Consider the following 20,717-nt stretch of genomic DNA (forward strand, 5'->3'; position numbering starts at 1 on the left):
TACAGACTAACACGGCTATATCTTTGAATTCTTTAGCTTCATGAGTTTTTGAGGAAAAATTATTCATGGGTAGAAATCTAAATTCCTTTTACTATAAACATCTGACAAAAAATTAATTTTTCAGAAGACATGAAAACAGTTTTTAAAAAAAATGTTAAAGCAGTCAGTATTAGAACAAAGTTGACTTCCTTTTATCTTATCTTGTTTTCCAAACTGGTTTACCACATATTTATTAATTACTGGTGTGTTCTCTGTTGTTCAAGACTGCAGGCCAAGGACTACAGAGTTTTACTTTATTTTTAAATAGACTGAAAACTGTTCCAAATGGAAATGCATGAAAGCTTTGTTACTTTGGATCATGCCTGAGCTAAGTACATCAAAATAACCAACAAAAGATACTTACCAAAGCTTTGGTTTGAAAAATCTTACTATTTGCAATTTTGCACAGCTGAGTAAATTTGATATGAGAGTTTATTTACAATCATAAAACCTCACAATGCTTTTTTAAGCTGAATGTTTTCTTGTACAATTGAAAAGTTGAAGACTAATCGCAAAATAGATTAAATGAAAGGTCACACTAAGATACTTAGTACATTAAATTTGTGTACAACACTTTCTACTCAATGTGAAGTCGAACTCTACTTTCTACTCAGCTGACAGTGGACACCTTACAGGCAGTGGGAAAGGTAAATCTAGCCTTGACTTATCACCTTTATTATTTTATGCTGAATGAAATATGTAGTTTCTATATTGCACTGCAATGAAGGAAAATAAACTAGTCTACGTGCATCAGATGCAGAGGGAGGAAGAAGAAAGGAAATATTTCTGTAATAATATTGCCACCTGCAATATTATTCTGCTATCACCTCTTCTTTTGTCTCTCCTCACTTATAACAACAGGACCAGGAGCTTTGTCAGTAAATTATAAATAAGTTGTTGTTGGATTGTACAGAATTTCCAATTATTAGGATCAACTATCCTCAGTAGACAGAGGAACATGGAGTGGCACAACACACTTTAAGAGGATGAAGTGCTGGCAGTGCTGGCCGTCACAGTTGGCAGTTACAGAACACACAACTATGCGGTTTTGTAATAAAAGTGCAATATTTGAGAGTATATGAAAGCATTTTAGGAACAGATTTTAACTAGACTTTCTGTCACACTAGTTTGTTAATACAAACAATATAACCAAAGAGAAAGAGAAAGAACGCATATAGGCATTAATCACAAAAGAACATGGCTACTCATTCTCCTGGGCTGCCAAAAGCACTAAGCACTCCCATGCATGGTTCAGTTATTAAAGCAAAATTTGAAGGAAGTAAAAATCTAACTAAATTCAGTGGAACTAACTCCCAAGCAAAGGTGTTCAGAAACAGACTGTTACAGTCAGCACCTGCAATCAAACCTGTTAAAGAAAGACATATGCTGTAGTGAAATGAACTGAAGATTTTCACTCAGATAAAAAGACATTCATTAGGAAAGGCAGAAACATCTCAATATATGGAATAATTATTCCATTTCACTGAGATTTTTTTTAAATATTAAAATTGTGCTAATACAAAGACCTTCACACATCCTAATGCAAGCAAAAAGAAATATACAGTATTTTCTTTGCATGCATTAGTGAGTATAATAGAAGGAGAAAGATATACTTCAAAACCCTTTGTTCAGTCTTTCCCTGCCTGTGTGCACTGTTCATTCTATAAAATTGGGAGGAAAAATTCTAACAAAAACATTTTGAATAATTGTATTTTCAATACTGGGATACACAATGTCTAGCCCATAGTGCATTTTGTCCAGCAAATCTTTCATAGTGTTGCTGTACTTTGCCTATATGGATGCTTGTCTTCAAGTTGTCATTAAACACCAGTGCATGGGAATTTGTGAATCTTGGCATTTCCCAGATGCATGTATAGAGGTCCTGAAAAACACATGTATAAATCATAGTTTTCTCTTCAAATGTTATACTTTTTCTAAAACTATTTTAGAAAACTACTGGAACACATATTTCTTCCTGAAGTAGACTGGCCTGTTTAGAAATCTAGTTGGCTTGAACTTCCCAGAAGCAATAGTTGATAATTATTCTGAAGACATTTTCCAAGAAATAAAAAGTAAGACTCCATGATAAATAGATGAGCTACATTATACAACAGCCACTTCCCAACAAATAAGGACACACTGGTCCCCTAACACAGACCCTTTCTTAATTTGATTTGTGATTCATTTCTTTGTGAAAATGCTGAATTATATTTGGAGACAACATTGAGCCAAGAAAAAAACCGGCCCAGTCAACACATACAGCAATATTCCTCTAAAGAGTTTGTCTCCCTTCCCAATCCTGGAGGATATTTTCAGGCATGTTTCCCATTAGGTGATACAATAATGATTTGTTTAGGCACTATCAATAATTGTGCTCTCTTGCTCCCCACCTCTCTCCTCCATGTTCGTAGAAGCTTGATCATTTTTTTTCAAAAAGTAAAAGCAGACCACTGGGCAGTTGGCTGCACATCCAGCAATTTATACCTTCCCCACTTCTCAGTAAACATGTGTTTACAAAGGATATAAAAGGGTGCTTTCGGGGATACCAGTGGTGTGAGAGACAAATATGCTATTGCTTCCCCCTGCCTGCATACATGAACACACAAACACAGTCTGACATGATAACAGAATATTTTGCTAGTAATTAATAATTTGCAAATATAGTCAATAGGGAAAGACAGAACACAAAAGTTTACAAACTACAATGTGAACTAAGAAACAATATTCTAGGGAACAATACAGTGGAGACAGTGCCATCTAAAAGAAAGTAGTTTAAAATGTCCTTAAATGTAGTACAAAATGCTCCCTCACTTCACAAGAGCAAACTACATCCATTAACTATATCATTGTGGTGAGGACTGCAGCTAACTTTAATTTTTGATGGAATCTCTCATTCCCTTCCTGTTTCTCACATGCACACACAAACATACAAATTTCCAAATGCACTTCCCTTTTAAAACACTTGCCATTTAACTGTGGGGATTAAAATGCATATAGGGAAAAGACTAAAGCTGTCTATTTCATTTACTATCACTTTGAGGAATCCAGTGAGAACTGAGCCTCCTCCCACTCACATTTCTCTGCTGTGGGTTATGTGTCATGTTGATGCAAGGGTGTATCAAAAAAGGAACCAGAAACTGGTGCATAAATGATTTCTGCGGTCAGAAAATCATACATCTGAGCAGCCAGGAACACACATAGGAATATGAGATTATTTGATAAATGGGGTGGATCACCCCATGTGAAGTACAGGATGGTGAAGTGCAGACATCATTACTCTAACATTTTTTCCAGAAGAATAGTGGATTTCCTCTTGCCTCTCCTATAAATTCAAAGCTGCTACCAATCATAGTTTTGAGTACAGGTGAATATATTGTTTGCAGAATCCAGTCAAAATTCTGATTATTTTTTCTGAAACAATATCAACCCAGGTTAATCCATCATTTTCAAATAGTGGCATTTTCTTCTGAACATGACCTTAGAGGACTGAGTTTCATCACATCTTGATTTCCGATTTGGCTCCACTCCAATTCCAAAATAGATTCTGAAAGGTCCCTTGTTCCCACTATGAAAGTAGATCTTTTCATTATTCAGTTTAATCACTTATTTTCTGGCACGATTGTTTTCCCCATTAGTTTGCGCTGCTTCAAAAAAGCTGTCAATCATCAGAGTGGCCAGGGAGAGAGAAGGCCGGGGAAGGCAGGAACGGAGTGGCCAGGGACGGAGGAGGAGGCAGACAGGAACGAGGCAGGGGGGTGAAGGGGAGGACAATGGTGTTTTTGAAAAAATATTAAATTGAACCCATATTTGATGATTGCTTTCACAACTACATGCTTTTGCAAATGCAAAATCAATCAAATATTCTATCAATTAATTTTTTTAAAAAAAACAAGTACAACAGCAGCCCTTGGGTGGGGGGGGCAATATAATGGTGGAGCTGACAAAAACTGAGGAGGGATGGTAAACACCCCTCTGCCATTTGTCCCTCCCCTTCAGAATGAATCGATTCTGATATGTCGCTCCCACTTATTGAACTCGCTTTTGAATCGATTCTTCTGAAAAGAACCACATATAAACTACTTTCTGGAAAAACCAGTTTTTTTTGCCTTTGCCTCACTCTATCACGACAAGATTCAATCACATTGTGACAGGAACCGGTTTCAAATGAGTACTAGGGTCATTTACACCAATTGGCAATTTGCTCTATTTCATAGTGGGAACAAGCCCAAGAATTAACAGTGCTACATGATCTGTTAAAAATATTACCACACTAAAAGAATGTTCAGAAGAAACACAACATGAAATTGATATGATGAAAGCCACCTTATGATTTTCTCAGGTATTATTTCTCTTTTACTTATATAGCATATATCCCAATATTCTCCCTTCTGTATCAGAATCCCAAAGAAGCTAAACAGAAAAAATACACAATTCTATGTAATGAATCCATATGAAAAATTTGAAACTGCTAAACAGATGAAATAGCAAATTGTTGTTCTTGTGCAGTTTAAAGCCATTTTTATCTTACGGTGACTCTAAGGTTTTCTTGGCAGAATTTGTTCAGAAGGAATTAGCCCTTGTCCTCCTCTGAAGTTGAGAAAGTATGACTTGCCCAAGGTCACCCAGTGGGTTTCCAAGGCTAAACAGGGATTTGAATCCTAGGCTCGAGTCCTAGTCAAAAACTAAAACTACTATACCACGCCCAAACATTCTAAAGGCACCAGAATCTGTCTGATCTTGGAAGCTAAGCAGGGTCAGCCTTGGTTAGTATTTGGATGGGAGATCACCAATGAATACCAGGTATTGTAAGCTGTATATCAGAGAAATCAATTGGCAGAACCACCTCTGAATATTCCCTGCTTAAGAACCCCCTGTGAAATTCATGGAGCTGCCATAAATCAACAGGGAATTTGAAAGCAGATACACACAAAAGCAGTTTGGAGGAATGTAAACAACATCAGTACAAACACTGCCAGAACCATCATCATATCATTGGAAAATAAATCTACACATGATCAAAAATATCAGATGGTGGCTAAAGGAGAAATAATGCAAGGTACATTTTTGCATTCATAGTCATCTGCTCAGCCATGCAAACATTTTCAATAGCAACAGTTGTATACACATGTATATCAATTCACCCCGTACTCTATTGAACTAATATATACTGAACCACAAGTTATTTTAAAAAGACACTTTAGAAACCAGTGCTTTGAACCATTCAAGTTTTCACAACAAAATTTATTAGAAGAATAGTGGTTCTGAAAAGTCTAGCATCCAGTGAAAACTACCATACACGTTACAGTCGGGAATGTGTTTCCAAAATGACATGGCCAAACAATACAACAGGGCTGTTAAACCCTTACACATGCACAACGAGAGAATCGGCGCTTTTGACATACAATGCAAAAAGAAAAGAAAAAAGAGTGGACCACGTGAATTAAAAATTTATAAGTACTTATCACATACATTAAGACACAGCTTATTAAGTCCAGTCAAAAAATCAGAACTGCATTAAAAATTAAATGTAGTGCAATCAAACCAAAAACCTTAATTTGTGATCATAAGTGCTCTACTACATAAAATGTTGATCATAGCAAGGAACAAAAAAGTTCAAATCACACAGTACAAAAAAAATCTGTAAATAAATACAAACTACAGTACAAGAGAAATATTAAATTATACAATTCCGTCAAACTGTAAACAGTATATTGAAATGAGGTCCATAGATTAAAAAGGGGGTTCCTGGTTTATTTTCCCATGACACTTGTATTTTTAGAGGTCTGTGAAAAAATGCCATTTTCCATACTTTACATAAATAGAACTTTCTAAGGTGTAAAGCATCAAATAATAAAGCAGTCATGGCTGACGCAAAATTACAGTGAAATTAATGCCAGCGCGAGCAGCAGGCTTTATTTTGATGTGTTGCACACATACTCTTTAGTGTTCAACAAGCAGACCCACGAGTACAGGTGTAAAATGCCAACACATTCATAAATTAGTGCATGGCACAAGAGGTGAGACACCTAAAAAGGGTCATAATACAGGAGTGCTCATTTGCTCCCATAATATATGTGCTGCTGCTGATTATTTGAAAAGTTTACACTCTTGCCATAAAACACTAACTTTGGCAGAAGGGTTACTAATAAACTCAAGCCCACCTGGCCCATTGGCTTCCATCACAGTGGCCAGTGCACAGAATTCCTAGAGACATTGCATAACTAGAATGTAGAGGTCAGACACCCAAGGGCCAGTGCTCAAGTTTAGAAGTACCTGGGATGAAGGAGAAACCACAGCCATACTGAGAAGCTGTCCCTGCTTCACTTACAGAGACAGCCAGGAATGTATTTGACAATAGCTGTGCTGGCTTGGTAGTGGCATTTTTAAATATATACCTTTAAGATTACATATATAATATATATGTATATAACATAATACACATACTATATATAGAAATTTCTTACAATACATAATTATCAGGAACCCCCATGCGATCTTGCTCAGTAGTAATAACTGAATATATAGAATGCCACTACGTGTCTGAGGCACTGCGTGCTGGAGAGTAATATGCAGCTTTAAAATCCGTTTGGCTGAGTTATACCTGGATACCTGAACTGAGTTAAATTGACATTCATCAAGGATGTGCTATTAGCACATCAAAAGAAAAACAAAAATAAAATACAAGTCACTGCTAGGTTTAAGAATAGTGTACAAGTACCTGAATTGAGTGAGGGTAGTGTGTAAACTGTCCCTGAGGGTTTTCAAACAGTGTGTGTACAAGCTGGAATCCTAAGCACATTAGTTTATAACTTACACTGCGGACTGATAAAATACCAACATTTGACAATTTAACAAGTGGAGGTTAGAAAGAGTTATGAGCAAACACTCAAACATATTTATACATGTTTAAGCAGCAGTAAGCTGCTGTAAGCAAAAATCCCATGGATATCACCACCAAATGGGACTTAAGAGAGGTTGCAGTCTGTAATGTTCTTCTGATGCTAGGGCATATGACAGCCGCCATGTACCCTCTCTCAACAAGTAAAGAAGCTTCACTTGTTTACATAGTATGCATCTCGTTACAGACTAGCAATTCAAGATTAGTTTTTTAATCAAAGACTTTCCTATTACATACTAAAATCCCTTAAGATCACTAATGCTGGTATGCTAATCTAGTTAGTTTTTTTAAATTTCCCCCTTCATTTAAGAAATATACCATTCAACAACTTAAACATTAAGATCCATTTTCAGTCCTCTGATGTAAAAAGCATGTCAGTGAATTTATATTAAAATTTACATGGTAAAAAGGCTTGAATTTCAGCCAAAGATTCTAAATACTGCTCATTCCCTGAAGACAAAAGGGAGAGAGAAAATCCCTACCCATTTCCCTAGTGATATACTTTCAAACTGAGCACTACACAATGGTCTAAAACTATTTTTCATCTGGGAAACTTCACCTAGCCTTCCCCCATTGAGATCCCAATTCTTAAAGCCCTGAAATGTTTACTGAAATGTTTACTTAAAATATCAAGTGTGTACTCCCAGAAGCTGCCTGAACATTATAAAACTGACTTAATTATGCTATAAGATAAACTGAAAGTTTACCATCAACAGAAATTATCTGACCTGAAACAATCAATCATTTGTGGACTAAAACTTTTACAGTACCCAGATATGAAGACCAGATAAATTGTAATTAGAATTGAAACAGTAAAAGTGCTGAAAGTCCCTTTTCTGTTTGCTTCTTTTTAGTTAAAAATCAGGTCAGACAAGCACTTTAATGGACAGTGAAGATTATTATACATTTTTCTATCAAGTCTGTAAGAGTCAGATGAGTGTAGCACCAAATGTAAGGTACATTAGAGGCTGACATGGCATGTCAAAAAGGTTAAGAGTGGAAGAGGAGATACTTAAATCAGATTTTTATAAGCTAATAGAGGGGACAAAATTTGGTTTTCCAGGGGTTTGAAAAATGAATTAATAAAAGCAGATGTCGTGATCAGACTAAGAAGTTCTTGAGATGTTTTTAGAATACTACCTGAATATCGGTATATTTTCATGCTGGAATATGTTACTGGTACAGAACCAAATCAAATTTAGATCTCTCTCAAGAAAATTTGCTATAATGGCTAATAACTTTTCCTTTTCTGGTATCAAAGAGCGATAAGTTTTAATACTAATAAATTATAATAAATTAATCTGTATTTGCATAATTTTAGATGTCTGCAGGAAGCTTACTAATTTTACTAAACTTCAACTCAGGACTAGGTATTCTGTAAAATATTTACTAAGGAGATGAACAAAGTAATACACCATAGAGCTGTACAGCTAGGTAAAGAGTCAGAGGCCACATGCCCCCATCTCCATTCTTCCAACCCCAGAATATCAGATTTAACTGAATCCCAATTCCTTTCCTCCAGTACATCCTGGTACTATCTCTCTGTTAGTTGTCCATCCAAACAATATATCAAGAACTTTAATATTTCTCACTGCATTCTCTATTTTTATGTCTTTTGGTCCTAATATGAAGAATCAAGTTGCTGATGCGAGGCATGAATAGAAAATAAGTCTCTATTACACTAAGATTTTCACCTCTGGGGCAGTTTTTGTTTATAGTCTGTATAAATCCCACCATCTAATCTGGTAATGCTGGTACATACCATTACAAACTAATGTATCATATTGTTCACCTATCATAACTCAACTGTTTTGTTCCATTAAGCAGACAAAACTGCAAAGTAACCCAGCAGAACTAAAACAGATTTAAATTAATAACTTTACTGCAAACTAAAACAATGTGTGAAGATTATAGGTAAATAATTATTTCCATCATGTAAATATGTATGGACAGGCTTCTGTTTTTGAATCTGTTTGAGAACAGTTGGGACAGTCAACTGACTGTAGGAAGTGTAATATGCAGGCAGCAGGCAAATTAAAGTATTTTTTTAAAAATACTATTTCATTTCTGAAATTGCAAGGGAAGAAAAGATACTTGATGCACATCAGAGAAAGGGCAGCCTAGGGAAAAACCTATATAAAATCTCCTTTGCTTGCCTGAAAATATAGAAATACCCCTGTTATTAAGAAACTTTTCTTTTGAAGGCTGCCTAGGTCCAGACTACACTAGCAGCTGAACATCCCCTCTTTAGAATGAAGAGGCTAAATTTTTCAATTTTCATTTTAGAACTTTAGCAAAATGTTCATGGATAAGAAAGGAGATTGCTAAGTATGCGTCCCCCATTCACTCCTGTGCTATGCCTTATTTGCCTCTAAAACACTCAGATACTTTTAGCAGAATTTTATGTCTAATCCATTATACATCAAGGGGGTGGGGTCTGCTTTTCCCTATTGCCAAAAGTGTTACAAAATGAAGAATATTCCCTCTCCATCTGGACTGTTAAGTAGCTCACTGAGAAACAGCAGATCATGCCACTTGATGTCAATAGGATCAGCATAACAGCCAATATGTATATGCTTTTTCCATAGGAAAGAAACATATTAAAACAGCATTAACGACACCTGACACTTTCTGAGCAACCACTTGTGCCTCCGTTAAACTGCCTCATATTTGTCAAGAAGCTTTGGGATATGCCAAAGGAAACAAAGCAAATCTGTGCTACTATCATGTTTAAAAAATATGACACATTCTTAATTATTTAAAATAATTCCAAATTTGCATTAGAATTTTTTTTAATATTCAGACTAAGCCTCTTTTGGAGGCACAGCAGCAGGAAGTATAGAGCAGTCCTGGGACCAGCCAGATGAAAAGGAAATCTTCTTTGTGCACTGGGCTGATACATGTATAGGATCTTAAGGACTCCTGGGGAAACTGTATTTCAATCCTTATGATAAACGTGGGGGCTTTTATTACAAATTAAGGCCAAGAGCCCAAACCCTACAACTTCTATTTTTGACAGCTGTAGTGAAAAGGAAAAGGCTCGGGGCACTGGAATTGAGGTTCTAGAATGGCCGACAGAGGTAATAGTTCATCAGATCTCCAGAATTTTCAGGAAAGAACTTTTATATTTTACAGACCCAAGTAAAAAACTGATACATCTTCTACACACTGGGCTCGCTCCACAGAACTGTACAATAATTAACTCCACACTTGTACCCCTACGACACTAAGCCTTACTCATCTGTATAACCTGCTGCAGCAAAAGGTCACCAAGCAACATCTATATTCCAGTACGATAGTGAATTTGATTTTAAACATTACACACATACACTCTTCACATTAGTCTTTTTGACTGGGAGCATAGGGAGAATCTATCCTTCATGATAGCTGGTCTGTAGAAGCCAAGGCTGCCACGCATATTTTAATAATTTCTTTCTGTCATTCAGATGCAAACACCACCACAGATATACCATAATTCTATCAAACTCTGGTTCCACATATGATAGAACTGATCAAAATGCCCAGATGTTCTTCCTATGCATGACATCATCTCTGAAGCACTGCACTTGGCTATCTTCCTATAAAATGCCCTCAAAAACAGTAGGGAAAACAAGGCCTAAAGCCTATCTCTTGCACAAGTTTACACGAGCATCCATTTACTGGAAACAGGAGAAAACAAGGCTTCTCTTACAAAGACAGCAGCAAACCACATCTTCCCACATCAAACTATGGTCAGTTGGGGATTTTGGCCATGCAAACTTCTGGTTAGCAGAAAATTAAACATGCTAATGGATAAACACTGATTCCATTTCTTCTACAGGTAAAATGCTCCCAAATACTACTCAAAGCTACACCAACGGTGCCTGTCACAGCAGTCTGACTTCAGTGGTTCATTTAGGAATCTAGAGTGAGATACAGCCACAAAATGAGCCACCTTGGGGGAGAAAAACAGGTGAGATGAAATTTTAAAAGAAAAATTTAACATTAAAAAGGTGCACCTGAATATTACAGACTAAGTTTACAAAACCTACGATAAAATATAGATATATTTATATCTTTTGAATATTCAGCAGCTTTTTGTTTATTTTTGAGAGGCTTCTGAAATTTTAAAAAGGGACAACTAGCTAATTTTAACCATGCTTCACAAAACAATAATGGCTATTTTATATTGCAGTTACCAAAGTAATGCAATTAGTGCTTTAAAAATAACCTACTTTATCCTTTTTTTTAAGCAGAGATTGAGGAAATATGGTTGTTCCAAAGCTTGTGGGATATTTTTTTTTACCTGAATAGGAAGAGATCACAGATACTACGTGTTATATTACAAAGCTCTGCAGACAGGAATCTTACAATCGTCAGGTCCCAGGACTTTAATCTGAGAAAATTAAGTGTTTGGTTGTTTAATTCATTTTCTAACCAAAGCAGTAAGAGTATGCAACTATCACTACCTATTTACAGTTCTCAACCTACGGTTTGAAATGACATACAATTAGTTCTCTTTTCAAACTGCAGCATTAAAGGGTAGGCACACCATTTTTTTGCTGCACGATTGTCATCCACTTAATGATAAACACAGAAAATATTTAGATAAGTAAAATGAGCACACCACATATACTATGACAAAGTTTTTATAGAACGCAACTCATACACCACTTAAATAAAAATAGCCACAAAAGGTTAAACCTCTGAAAGTAAAATTCAATGCAAGTGTTACACTTCTAGCTTGCAGCAAACCTTCTTCCACACTTTCAATAGCAGATGAAACCACACATTTAAAAGAGTGCATTTTTATTGCAATTTCCAGTGAAACTGGATTATATTGCAGAGTTTCTATATAGCTATGGAACTTCAAACAGGTTTCTGAACTGAGATGACAACTAGATAGCTAAGGGAACTCTGCTTTTTGAGTATGGAAATATATTAAGCTACCAAAACAAAAAATATCTAAGAACAGTAGTACAAAGTATATAAGGGCTAAAAGCCCAGTCATTCTCAAGAATGAGAAGTGCATATTTAACATGACAGCAATGGTGTGCCTAACCTTTGCTTCCCAGCAATCTATTGTATTTCAACCAATCAGTCAAGAAGGCCAACTTAATAATTTGACCCCAAATTTAAGCAGCAGCCCTGGGGCTATCCAGGCCTTCTTCCTATGAATCCTAGCATCCATGTTCAGTCATTAACGTAAGATATCTAAATAAGAACAGTGCTTAATGTTGTCTCACATACAAATTCCATTGCCTCATTTGGTTGTGCAAAGCAGAAGAGTGGAGTCCTATCAGTCTTTTGCACAGCTAAGATTAAATTGTCTGTCTACCTGAAGAACCAGCAAGTCTGATTCAGTGAAGCTGCAAATCCAGAGAGCTTTATTTAAAGCTTGAAATAGAAGAATGATGCCTCTGTAACTAAAAACAATTTAGGAGTGCTAGTGGTGATCTGCCTACATGAATGTGTGCTAGTCCACTATTCAATCAACAGTGGATAAATGAAAAATAAATCAGAATATGCAAGAATATTTCCTGCTACTGGCAACTTTAGTATTTAAAAAGGAAACACCCACTGGGTGTTCAACCCTGACAGTGTAATGCCCAGCCTAAGCCAGACCAGAATGATCTGATCATGGGTTTTATTAAGATTTGTAAAAATTGCTTCCCTGAACATTAACATAGATCCTTCATTTACATGACTATTTAGGCAGAGTACTGAGGTTGTAATGTTTAGAGATTAGTGGGTATTTTAAAATCAAGGTTATATGTATTCCTGACCTTCAGAAGAGGTTGTTTATTTTTTGCTTAAACTAGTTTGTTGGAAACACACAGTTCAGCAAATTCAGAAGTCCATCGGTTAAAAGCATGTAGGCCACAAAAGCCATATTCTGTTAAAGAGAGGAATACCCTAGTATATCACTCAGTGTACCCTGATGCTCCTGAATACAAGGAGTTTGTGGAGATAAGGCTACATCCTCGATCAGGTGAGTCCGACTCTCACCTTTATAAAAGAACAAACAAAATTACAGGGAAGGTAGTGTTCCAAAGGAATTAACCAAAGCATTCTGAAGGTAGTGTATATAAAGTTCCCCTATCCCTTTCCCACCCACCCCGCCGGGTGAGCACTAAGCAGATTGCAAAAGGTAAAAGGAGTTTAAATTTAAAACAAAATGGCTCCAAATTAGACCCAACTGACAAGGAATCCAACCACCAATCTCTGAATCCAAAAAACCAGCCACTCTTAAAAAGTTTAAATTTTCTTTTGAACCAGCTGGATCCAAGAATAAAATATTCTGAAAATCTAATTATAAAGCAATGATCCTGTTTTTGACTTCAACTAAAGACTTGATGTGTAAAGAGTTCAAGAAAGTGATTTTTAAAAGGCCATATTTTAAAAAAAGAAATCCAATAAAAGAACTGAAAGTCCATGCAGGCTCAAGAGGCAAGCAGTCCACTTCCATGTCTGCATTCTTTGTGAGGTAACTCAATTCTCTATAAAATATTAGAGAAACATGCAAAAGGCCAAACAACAAAAACAAAAACAGAACACAAAAAGGGCTCTAAGCCATATCGGGCCATAAAATTTACAAATATGCAACATTCAGAGCACCCTTTCCCCTCTGTCCATATAAGTATGCTGAATTGCAAAGGAGCATGTCCTGTACCCAGTAACTGAAAAGGAACTGGGTACATAAGTGGGAGTTGACAATGCCATAGTGCTCACCCAGTTTATTATGTAATTGGCACTCTAACAACATCCCTAATCATCCTTTGACTCATTCGCACTCTGTGCTGCCTCTCCCTGGGGATCTATCTCAAGCTTTACAGAGACATCCTGTCCCTCCGACCGCATTAATTTCATTTTTTTCTTTGGAGGGTTTTTCAAAGTGCCCAGCCTCTCTTTCACTTTATACTCCAGGGTGCTATGGGGAATCCCATAAATACTCTGAGCTTTGGAGACGCTCATTTTCCCACTCATCACCACAGAAATTGCTTCCTCCAATATCTCACTGTTGTACTGTCTGTATCTGCCTCTTTTCTTCCGAGGTTGCTTAGAGCCAGGATCTCCCTCCTGATCAGAGGTGGGATATGGCTGTCCAGAGGTAGATTGCTCAGCATCTGAGCCCCAGGAATCCGGTCCGGGATCCAGCAAGCTCCTCCTGTTTTGTTTCGGAAGGATAGCCCTTAACTTTTTACTAAGCGCGCTCTCCGTTTGTGAACCCATCACCAAAGAGCTATAGCTATACTGGTCGCCAGAACGGGACTCCCATGAAAGGTCCATGCCTCGAACTTGTGGTATCTTTAAATCCACAGGAGTAGAATGGCTCATGTCCTTTTTCCCATCCTGTTTAGTTTGAAGTGCCATTTTTTGAAAGGCCGAGTTTTCTGTAAGAAAAGGAAGGTCACTGATGTTGCTGAGTGCACCATTTCCCCTGAATTTCATTCTTGTCAAGTTGAATTCGTAGTGTGGTTTTGCCCAAGAAGCCTCCCTGGATAGTATCATGTGCTGTCCGTGATTCTGCAACCCAGACGGCCCGTAGCTGGCAGGTGTAGTGTGCTGGTTTCTGCTCAGCAGTTCTTCGCTTATCTGCAGCGATCGAGCCAATGGAACTTTGAGAGATGTGGAGTGGCCAGACCCTTCCCTTGTTCCATCCTGCCAGCTTCTCGGGGGCACCCCATCACCACTCCGAAGTCCCTCTGCATGGTGCTGGCTGGGTCTCCCAGGTCGCCTAATTGGATGGAAGGAAACTGATGTGAGCAGGACTTGCACAGGTAGGGAGGAATGGGTGAGGGGGCCACTCCTTTATTAGAAGGCCTTGCTTGGGTAACATCACTTTTGTGGGTTTTTTAAAAAAAATTTAAGTCTCAGCAGTCAGTTTTTAAAAACTTGTTCAAAAACAAAGAGAAGCTTTTTGGGCAAAGAAAAATGAAACCTGTCAGCTGGTCTTTGGTTGGGTTCACAAATTCTTGGAGCAGAAAAGGCTTCGCGCAAGTGTCTGAAAACAGCATCTTAATTATAGATTAGGAAGGAATAATCATTTGCCAGAGTTTATTCACGACTGTATTACTAGTGTGACGTTACCACTAAACAAGTACAGTAATAAAAGAGTAAGCCGAGTGATAAAATGCAATAGATTCAACAAACTCTCACACACATCAGCCACCCACACTTTTTATAAAAATCTGGAGGGTATTTATTCACCCTATCTAAGCCAGTTGCTGTTCAGCATCAAGAGTGCTCAACAGAACTCAAAGGTGTTTTGGTTACTTTGCATTAAACACAAAAACGCAAGAGAAATTATTCTCAAATAAAAATCCTGACACTTTTTAAATTAATTACTATAAGAAACAAAATTATCTGTTCTGTTTTGTTTTCCAGATGCCAAAGTAAGAAAAGGGATTATTTTCTTGTATAAGAACAAATATTTAGAATCTACTTTACTGACCTATTGATTAAACATATCAACACCTAATCTAATTTGTAAATACTATCTCAAGTCTGATGAGACTAAAAAACTTATTTTTTACAAACTTTTTTTTAAAAAAAATCCTGTAAATAATTTGAAAAAAATCATGTAATACGTTTTTGGCATTACACCCATTAAGACCGCAACAGGGATTCTCTGCAGGTGTACAGCCCACTTTTGAGGCACAGAGCCCACAAAGAAGTGTTTTTATCTGGAACACAATTTTTATTTAGAATATTTGGGTGAACAGAATTGGTATAATGTAACATAAAATGTAATTCATTTGCATGACATGGTTTCCAGTAGCTATAAGCTAAATTTGCATTTAGGGTCAATTAGGTTCAGCAAATACCTATTTGGCTTTAACAGATACTTATTAAACATCATTAAAATCAAAATATGAAGTGTCTCAATTTAGTAACAAATGTTGTACACTGATTTTAAATTAACCACAGCATCAGAGAGAAGACTAAATTTTTAACAAACGTTAAAGAATGCAGTGTGTATTTCTGCTTTTTATGGGAATGAACAACTATCCAGACTTAAGGATTAACTGGCACATTGGCTGACAGAGGGCAATCATTAATTAGCATTAAACTTGACAATACAAAAGATGGTCACATGGTACAGTTCAACACCTCCTAATGTTATTGTCTCTAAGACTCAGCAAACATGCTGATCTCTTGAGGATGACCTTTAGCCATCCATGGAGGGCTATATTTTAACAAAAGTTCACAAAACCTATTAAAATATTCAGAAAAGAAACAAACACCTTAGCAGATTTTCCCCATTCACAGGAAAGTTTGCTGAGTTTTAAAAAGTTTCAAATTATAGAGTTAAGCAAGGGATCCAAATAGCGAAGAAAGTAAATTCTTATCTTTAATCTCAGCAACTGGCAACAGTGGTTATTTTCAGAAGTCCAACAACTTTAATGATGTAATTATAGGTCCAAATTCAGCCACTCAATTTTCTTAAGAAAATTCAGGGGAAAAAAACATTTTAAAACTTTGTCTTATGGTCCTCCCAATACTACTCCAAATTCTTATCATCTCTAGATTACTTCCTCCTATTAGCACACAGAACTAAATATAAGGGGTTGGTACGGCTGTACAACTTTCACCGAAAGAAATCTGCACCCTGTAAATTTTAAATTCGTATACTATTAAGAACCATTCAATATTTCATCATGAAAATACCTCATGATAGATAATTATATCTATAACTCTCATGACCCACAGGAAATTAATGAGATGACAGCATTGTGCTGTAATAGTAGCTCACATTCCACCCCCCAATGCACCTCTAACAAACACTGTTCAATTCTTCATCAGCCTACCTTGTTTGCCTCAGTGCCTCAGCCCTAAATACTCTGATTACTAACTGACACATTCTTGTTTGGTTTGGTAAAGAATAAGCTATCATCACCTTAATTAGGTACTTAGCAGACCCTTATGGGAGTGTCATGGAACTGTCAAAACTTCACAAACCAATTGTAATGACTGGACCTCCAGTCACTGGACAACTTCTCTCAGACAACAAATGGTTAAGCTGGGGGGGGGAGGTACATGCTAATGAATAGTTACATCATAGCTGACTTAAGGCCCAATTGGCCAAGCAAGTTGAGCGGGACTGGGAGTTTCCAGAATCTTCCAACAGAGCGCTATAAAAGGCCTTTGAGACCATGTAGTGTGTCTCTGCAGTGTGAGTCTAGTTTATTGAGAAAGTTGCAGTGTTGGGCCTGTGGCAAGAAGGCAGGCCTCAGGGATGTGGTTTGAGCTAGACAAGGGGGCCAGATCTTCACATCCAAAAACCCATCAGGGACTGCAGATTCCATCTCTGTGTGAGTAGCTTAGGAATGTGTTAGCTAGAGCATTTAGGGTTTTGTTATTTTTATCCACTGGCTTGCCTGAAACATCTTACAACTATGCATACTGTACCTGCAAGGCCAAGAGTGCATGAATGATATCTTATTGTTCTGCTCTGTCTAGTTAAAATAAATACTTTCTTTAAAAGTATCTGCTGTCTCTATACTCCTATACATGTGCCTTAGCTCGGTTGTTGCTTGCTTAGGTTAGCAAGGGAAGAAAACTATAAGTCCTTAGCAAGTCCTAGTGTGTGCTAAGGGGAATTCATTGTAGATTCACTGGGTGGTGGCAGCGTGACTAGAGGATCTCAAGGGGTATCATTCAGCTCAGCAAGGAGAGGGAACAGAGACCCAAGAGACTAGGGAAAATTAAAGGATCTGCTGCGGCTAAGGGCCAAGAACAGGGTTGCTGTTTGGCTGCTTGGGCCCCCCAGGGATCATCCCATCAGTAAATAGGACCTGCATTGTTGATTACTGAGGGCTCATGGGTTCAGAAAGGCCCGTCTCCCAGTCCTGCTGACCAGTTTTCCAGTGGGTAACAGCACTCAAATGGGACTGAAGCAAAGCCAGTGCTCAGTTTCCATCTGTACAGGATGTGAAATTACCCCATAGTAACTATGAAGTGATGGTAGGTTGTGAATGCATTTACAGAAATTTGACATTGCAAGTGATGAGCACAGATAACAGATGAGGGCCAGTTTTGGTGGTTAGTTCTCACTGAAAGTGCCACTGACCCCTGGGGAAATTTGTCTGAGGTTGGTTAGTAGCATCAGCAAGCAGATTAGTGGATAAGCACTAATGGCAGCTGCTCAATGGGAGCATTATGCCCAAGGGTCCTCTAAAATCTGATGCTGGCCTTGTCAGCAAAGATAGTGTAGGCATTGATAATTGCCATCTCCATACAAGGTCTACACATAGAAGCTACAGCAATTGCAGATGCAATAGCCTTTTCAAGATGTCATGATCTTGCAAATAGTACCAGTCATATGAACAGGCTTCAAGTGGAAGTGCTGGTTCACGCAGCTACTTGTTGATAGGCCATTAGCCACCAATAGCCCCACATGCTTCCACAATCATTGGGTGTGCACTATCAAGCATCTGAAATTCACAGATTCATATTTTAAAAGTGGAAAGATCACATCTTTACACTCTTAAATATAGGAGTTACATGACCAAACTAGTTCTGACCTTGAATTAATTTTTTACATCTGAAAACTGGAAAGAAGATGTTTTCTGTAAGAAATAGTTATACTCTGAAGGGTTAAAAATTCTATTTGTTGAAGTTGTGAGAAAGCATTTAATACCCATTTACATAAACAACAACCAAGAGGTTTAAACAAAAAGACTAAGAATTTCCCTTACCCATTCCCAGGAGCAGTGGAGCAGCCAGGTGAAAGGCTCAAGGATGTGCTGCCTGCACAAGGGCTTTTCTTAGTGGACAGATCAAGTACTCCGTCTGCAGAGACATGAGAATCACTTGACAATAAGAAAAAATGGGCATAACCAAGCACACACACGAACACTTGATTTATTCTGGAAACCTGCCACCAAATTAACCTTGAGTCACTTCCAAGATTCATTTCAAATATATTAAATCCTCTGGTGGTCCTGTTCTGTTGCTGCAAGTTTTTGATCAGAGGTTTTTAGGGAAATTAGTCTGATCTATCAGATAATTTATCCATCACCAGATACTGGTCTTTTGCCTTTGTATCTGACAGAATCATCACCTATCTCATAAAAACTTGGTAACTGTGTAGCTGCTCAAATGCTTATAGCTACAAATCAGAAAGAGGCTTTTAACCCCTCTATTAATCAACTGGAGATCAGTAAATCTCATGAAGAAGATCTTTTTTAAAAAGAGGACTCCAATTCTAATCAATCAACAAATATTTTTATAGTGTCTGGTATCCATTTGTTGAATATGCAAATACTGAATCTGATTCCCTCTACAGTATTTTCTAATACTTATGCAAATCTATGGAATGATATGATTTTGAAACACATAAACCAGAGCCTGCCAAGAAATAACTCTAATGATTATTTTGTAACAATGATAAATTCTGTTATTATACCTAGTTCCATTTTTCCAGAAAAATGAGGTGAGGAGGGGGGATGTTCATGATTTTTTCTGGGTTGTTTTTTTTCCAGGCCTTCACATCTTTACTCATGAATGATTTTTTTAAAAAGGAAGTTCTCGTATAACGTATTCTCCTCTGGTTTTAACCAGTGCTTTCATATTGTTTAGCTATTATTTCCAAATTCTTGATGCATTTGTGTTTTTCTAAACAAGCATGATTGCCTGTTTCTGAAGAAAATGCATATTAAACTAACCATTCTCAGAACCCCCATTGTTTTGGAAGATACTCTACTATATATTATTAAAGACAACTCTTACAATACAGCGATAAGGAAAATGGAAGGAGAGGGGTAGCAAGAAACAGTTGACACAGCAAGTTATCATAACAACATCCCTCTTTATCCTAGGTTCAGAGTATACACCCACTAGTACAGGGAAGGGAAACTGTGCAGGGAGTAGAGGCTTCCCTCCCCCATATCTCATCCCAATGGACCACACTGGTACATACATGTGCACTGGAAATGATATCTATCTACCAGTCACCATGGTGACTAATTTTCAGAATTTAATTTCCTTTATCTTTGGTGTCAGGGGGGGTATGGGATGAGTATTTGTAGATGGTTTGGGACTCCTCTTTTCCACTTTTTGGTTTAAAAAGAGAAGGGTTTTTTATTAGGGGTTGATGGCACTTGAGACCACAGAAGAGGATCTCACACTCCCCGTTCCTGTATTAATATGCAAAACATCAATATTTTGATAATACCTAATCCAGCAAGGGATGAAGCACCACTCTAACTACTTAGATATAAGCTCTAATGTATACAGGAACTCCCCTTTTATTGTTCAAGTAAGTAAAAACTCCAAAGCTCATGAGCATATTCATGACCTATTATGGCTATGGTAAATGGCATCAAGATAACATTTAGGTCTCTCACCCAAAAATCTATTTTATATTTAAATGTTGCAGTTCTGTTCTCTAACAAATAACACTCACATAAATAAAATACCTAATGCTTACTTACTGGACAAATGTAACCTTATTTCATAATCATTCAAACAAGTATTCATTTTGTGTTCCTTTTAGGAAAGAAACCATTTTGGTTCCACAATCTCATGCTGAGGAATGGATGGGAGGGTGTAGCTCTATTAGTTCTAGTGGCTGTCTCAGTAGATTTTGAGACTACTGGCTATGGTATTCTTCTGCCTTGCCTAGTCTGGAAAGGGGGATGTTATGATGACTACAATCCTACCTGACTCATTAGAAATCCAGAATTTGCTGTTGGGGAATTTCTGCTATGCTCCATTAACAGAAAGGGGCTCTCTTGCTAACAGGGAAAGAGAGCAAGATCCTGTTAAGATAAGATTTTGCAGAAAACCAACTAAA

At 37.3% G+C, this 20,717-nt stretch overlaps 1 protein-coding gene across 5 annotated transcripts in view; it reads right to left on the minus strand.

The window, feature by feature from the left end:
* LCOR (ligand dependent nuclear receptor corepressor) overlaps nucleotides 1-20,717 on the minus strand; it is a 101,255-nt gene that overhangs the window by 24,656 nt on the left and 55,882 nt on the right. For 2 of the 5 annotated variants that reach the window (XM_089509679.1, XM_089509674.1), the window contains one exon: nucleotides 18,619-18,712. The exons of 1 other annotated variant lie outside the window; for it this stretch is intronic. In XM_089509679.1, coding sequence (XP_089365805.1) covers nucleotides 18,619-18,712 — 94 coding nt within the window. Of the gene's footprint in view, nucleotides 1-5,259; nucleotides 14,655-18,618; nucleotides 18,713-20,717 lie in introns of those variants that run through there. 2 more of the 5 variants (XM_089509680.1, XM_089509675.1) reach the window with 2 other exon arrangements.

This window comes from Sceloporus occidentalis, unplaced genomic scaffold (genome assembly GCF_023333645.1).
Source record: "Sceloporus occidentalis isolate IW3139 unplaced genomic scaffold, rSceOcc1.0.p SCAF_2, whole genome shotgun sequence".
In the NCBI taxonomy this organism is placed as follows: Eukaryota; Metazoa; Chordata; class Lepidosauria; order Squamata; family Phrynosomatidae; genus Sceloporus; species Sceloporus occidentalis.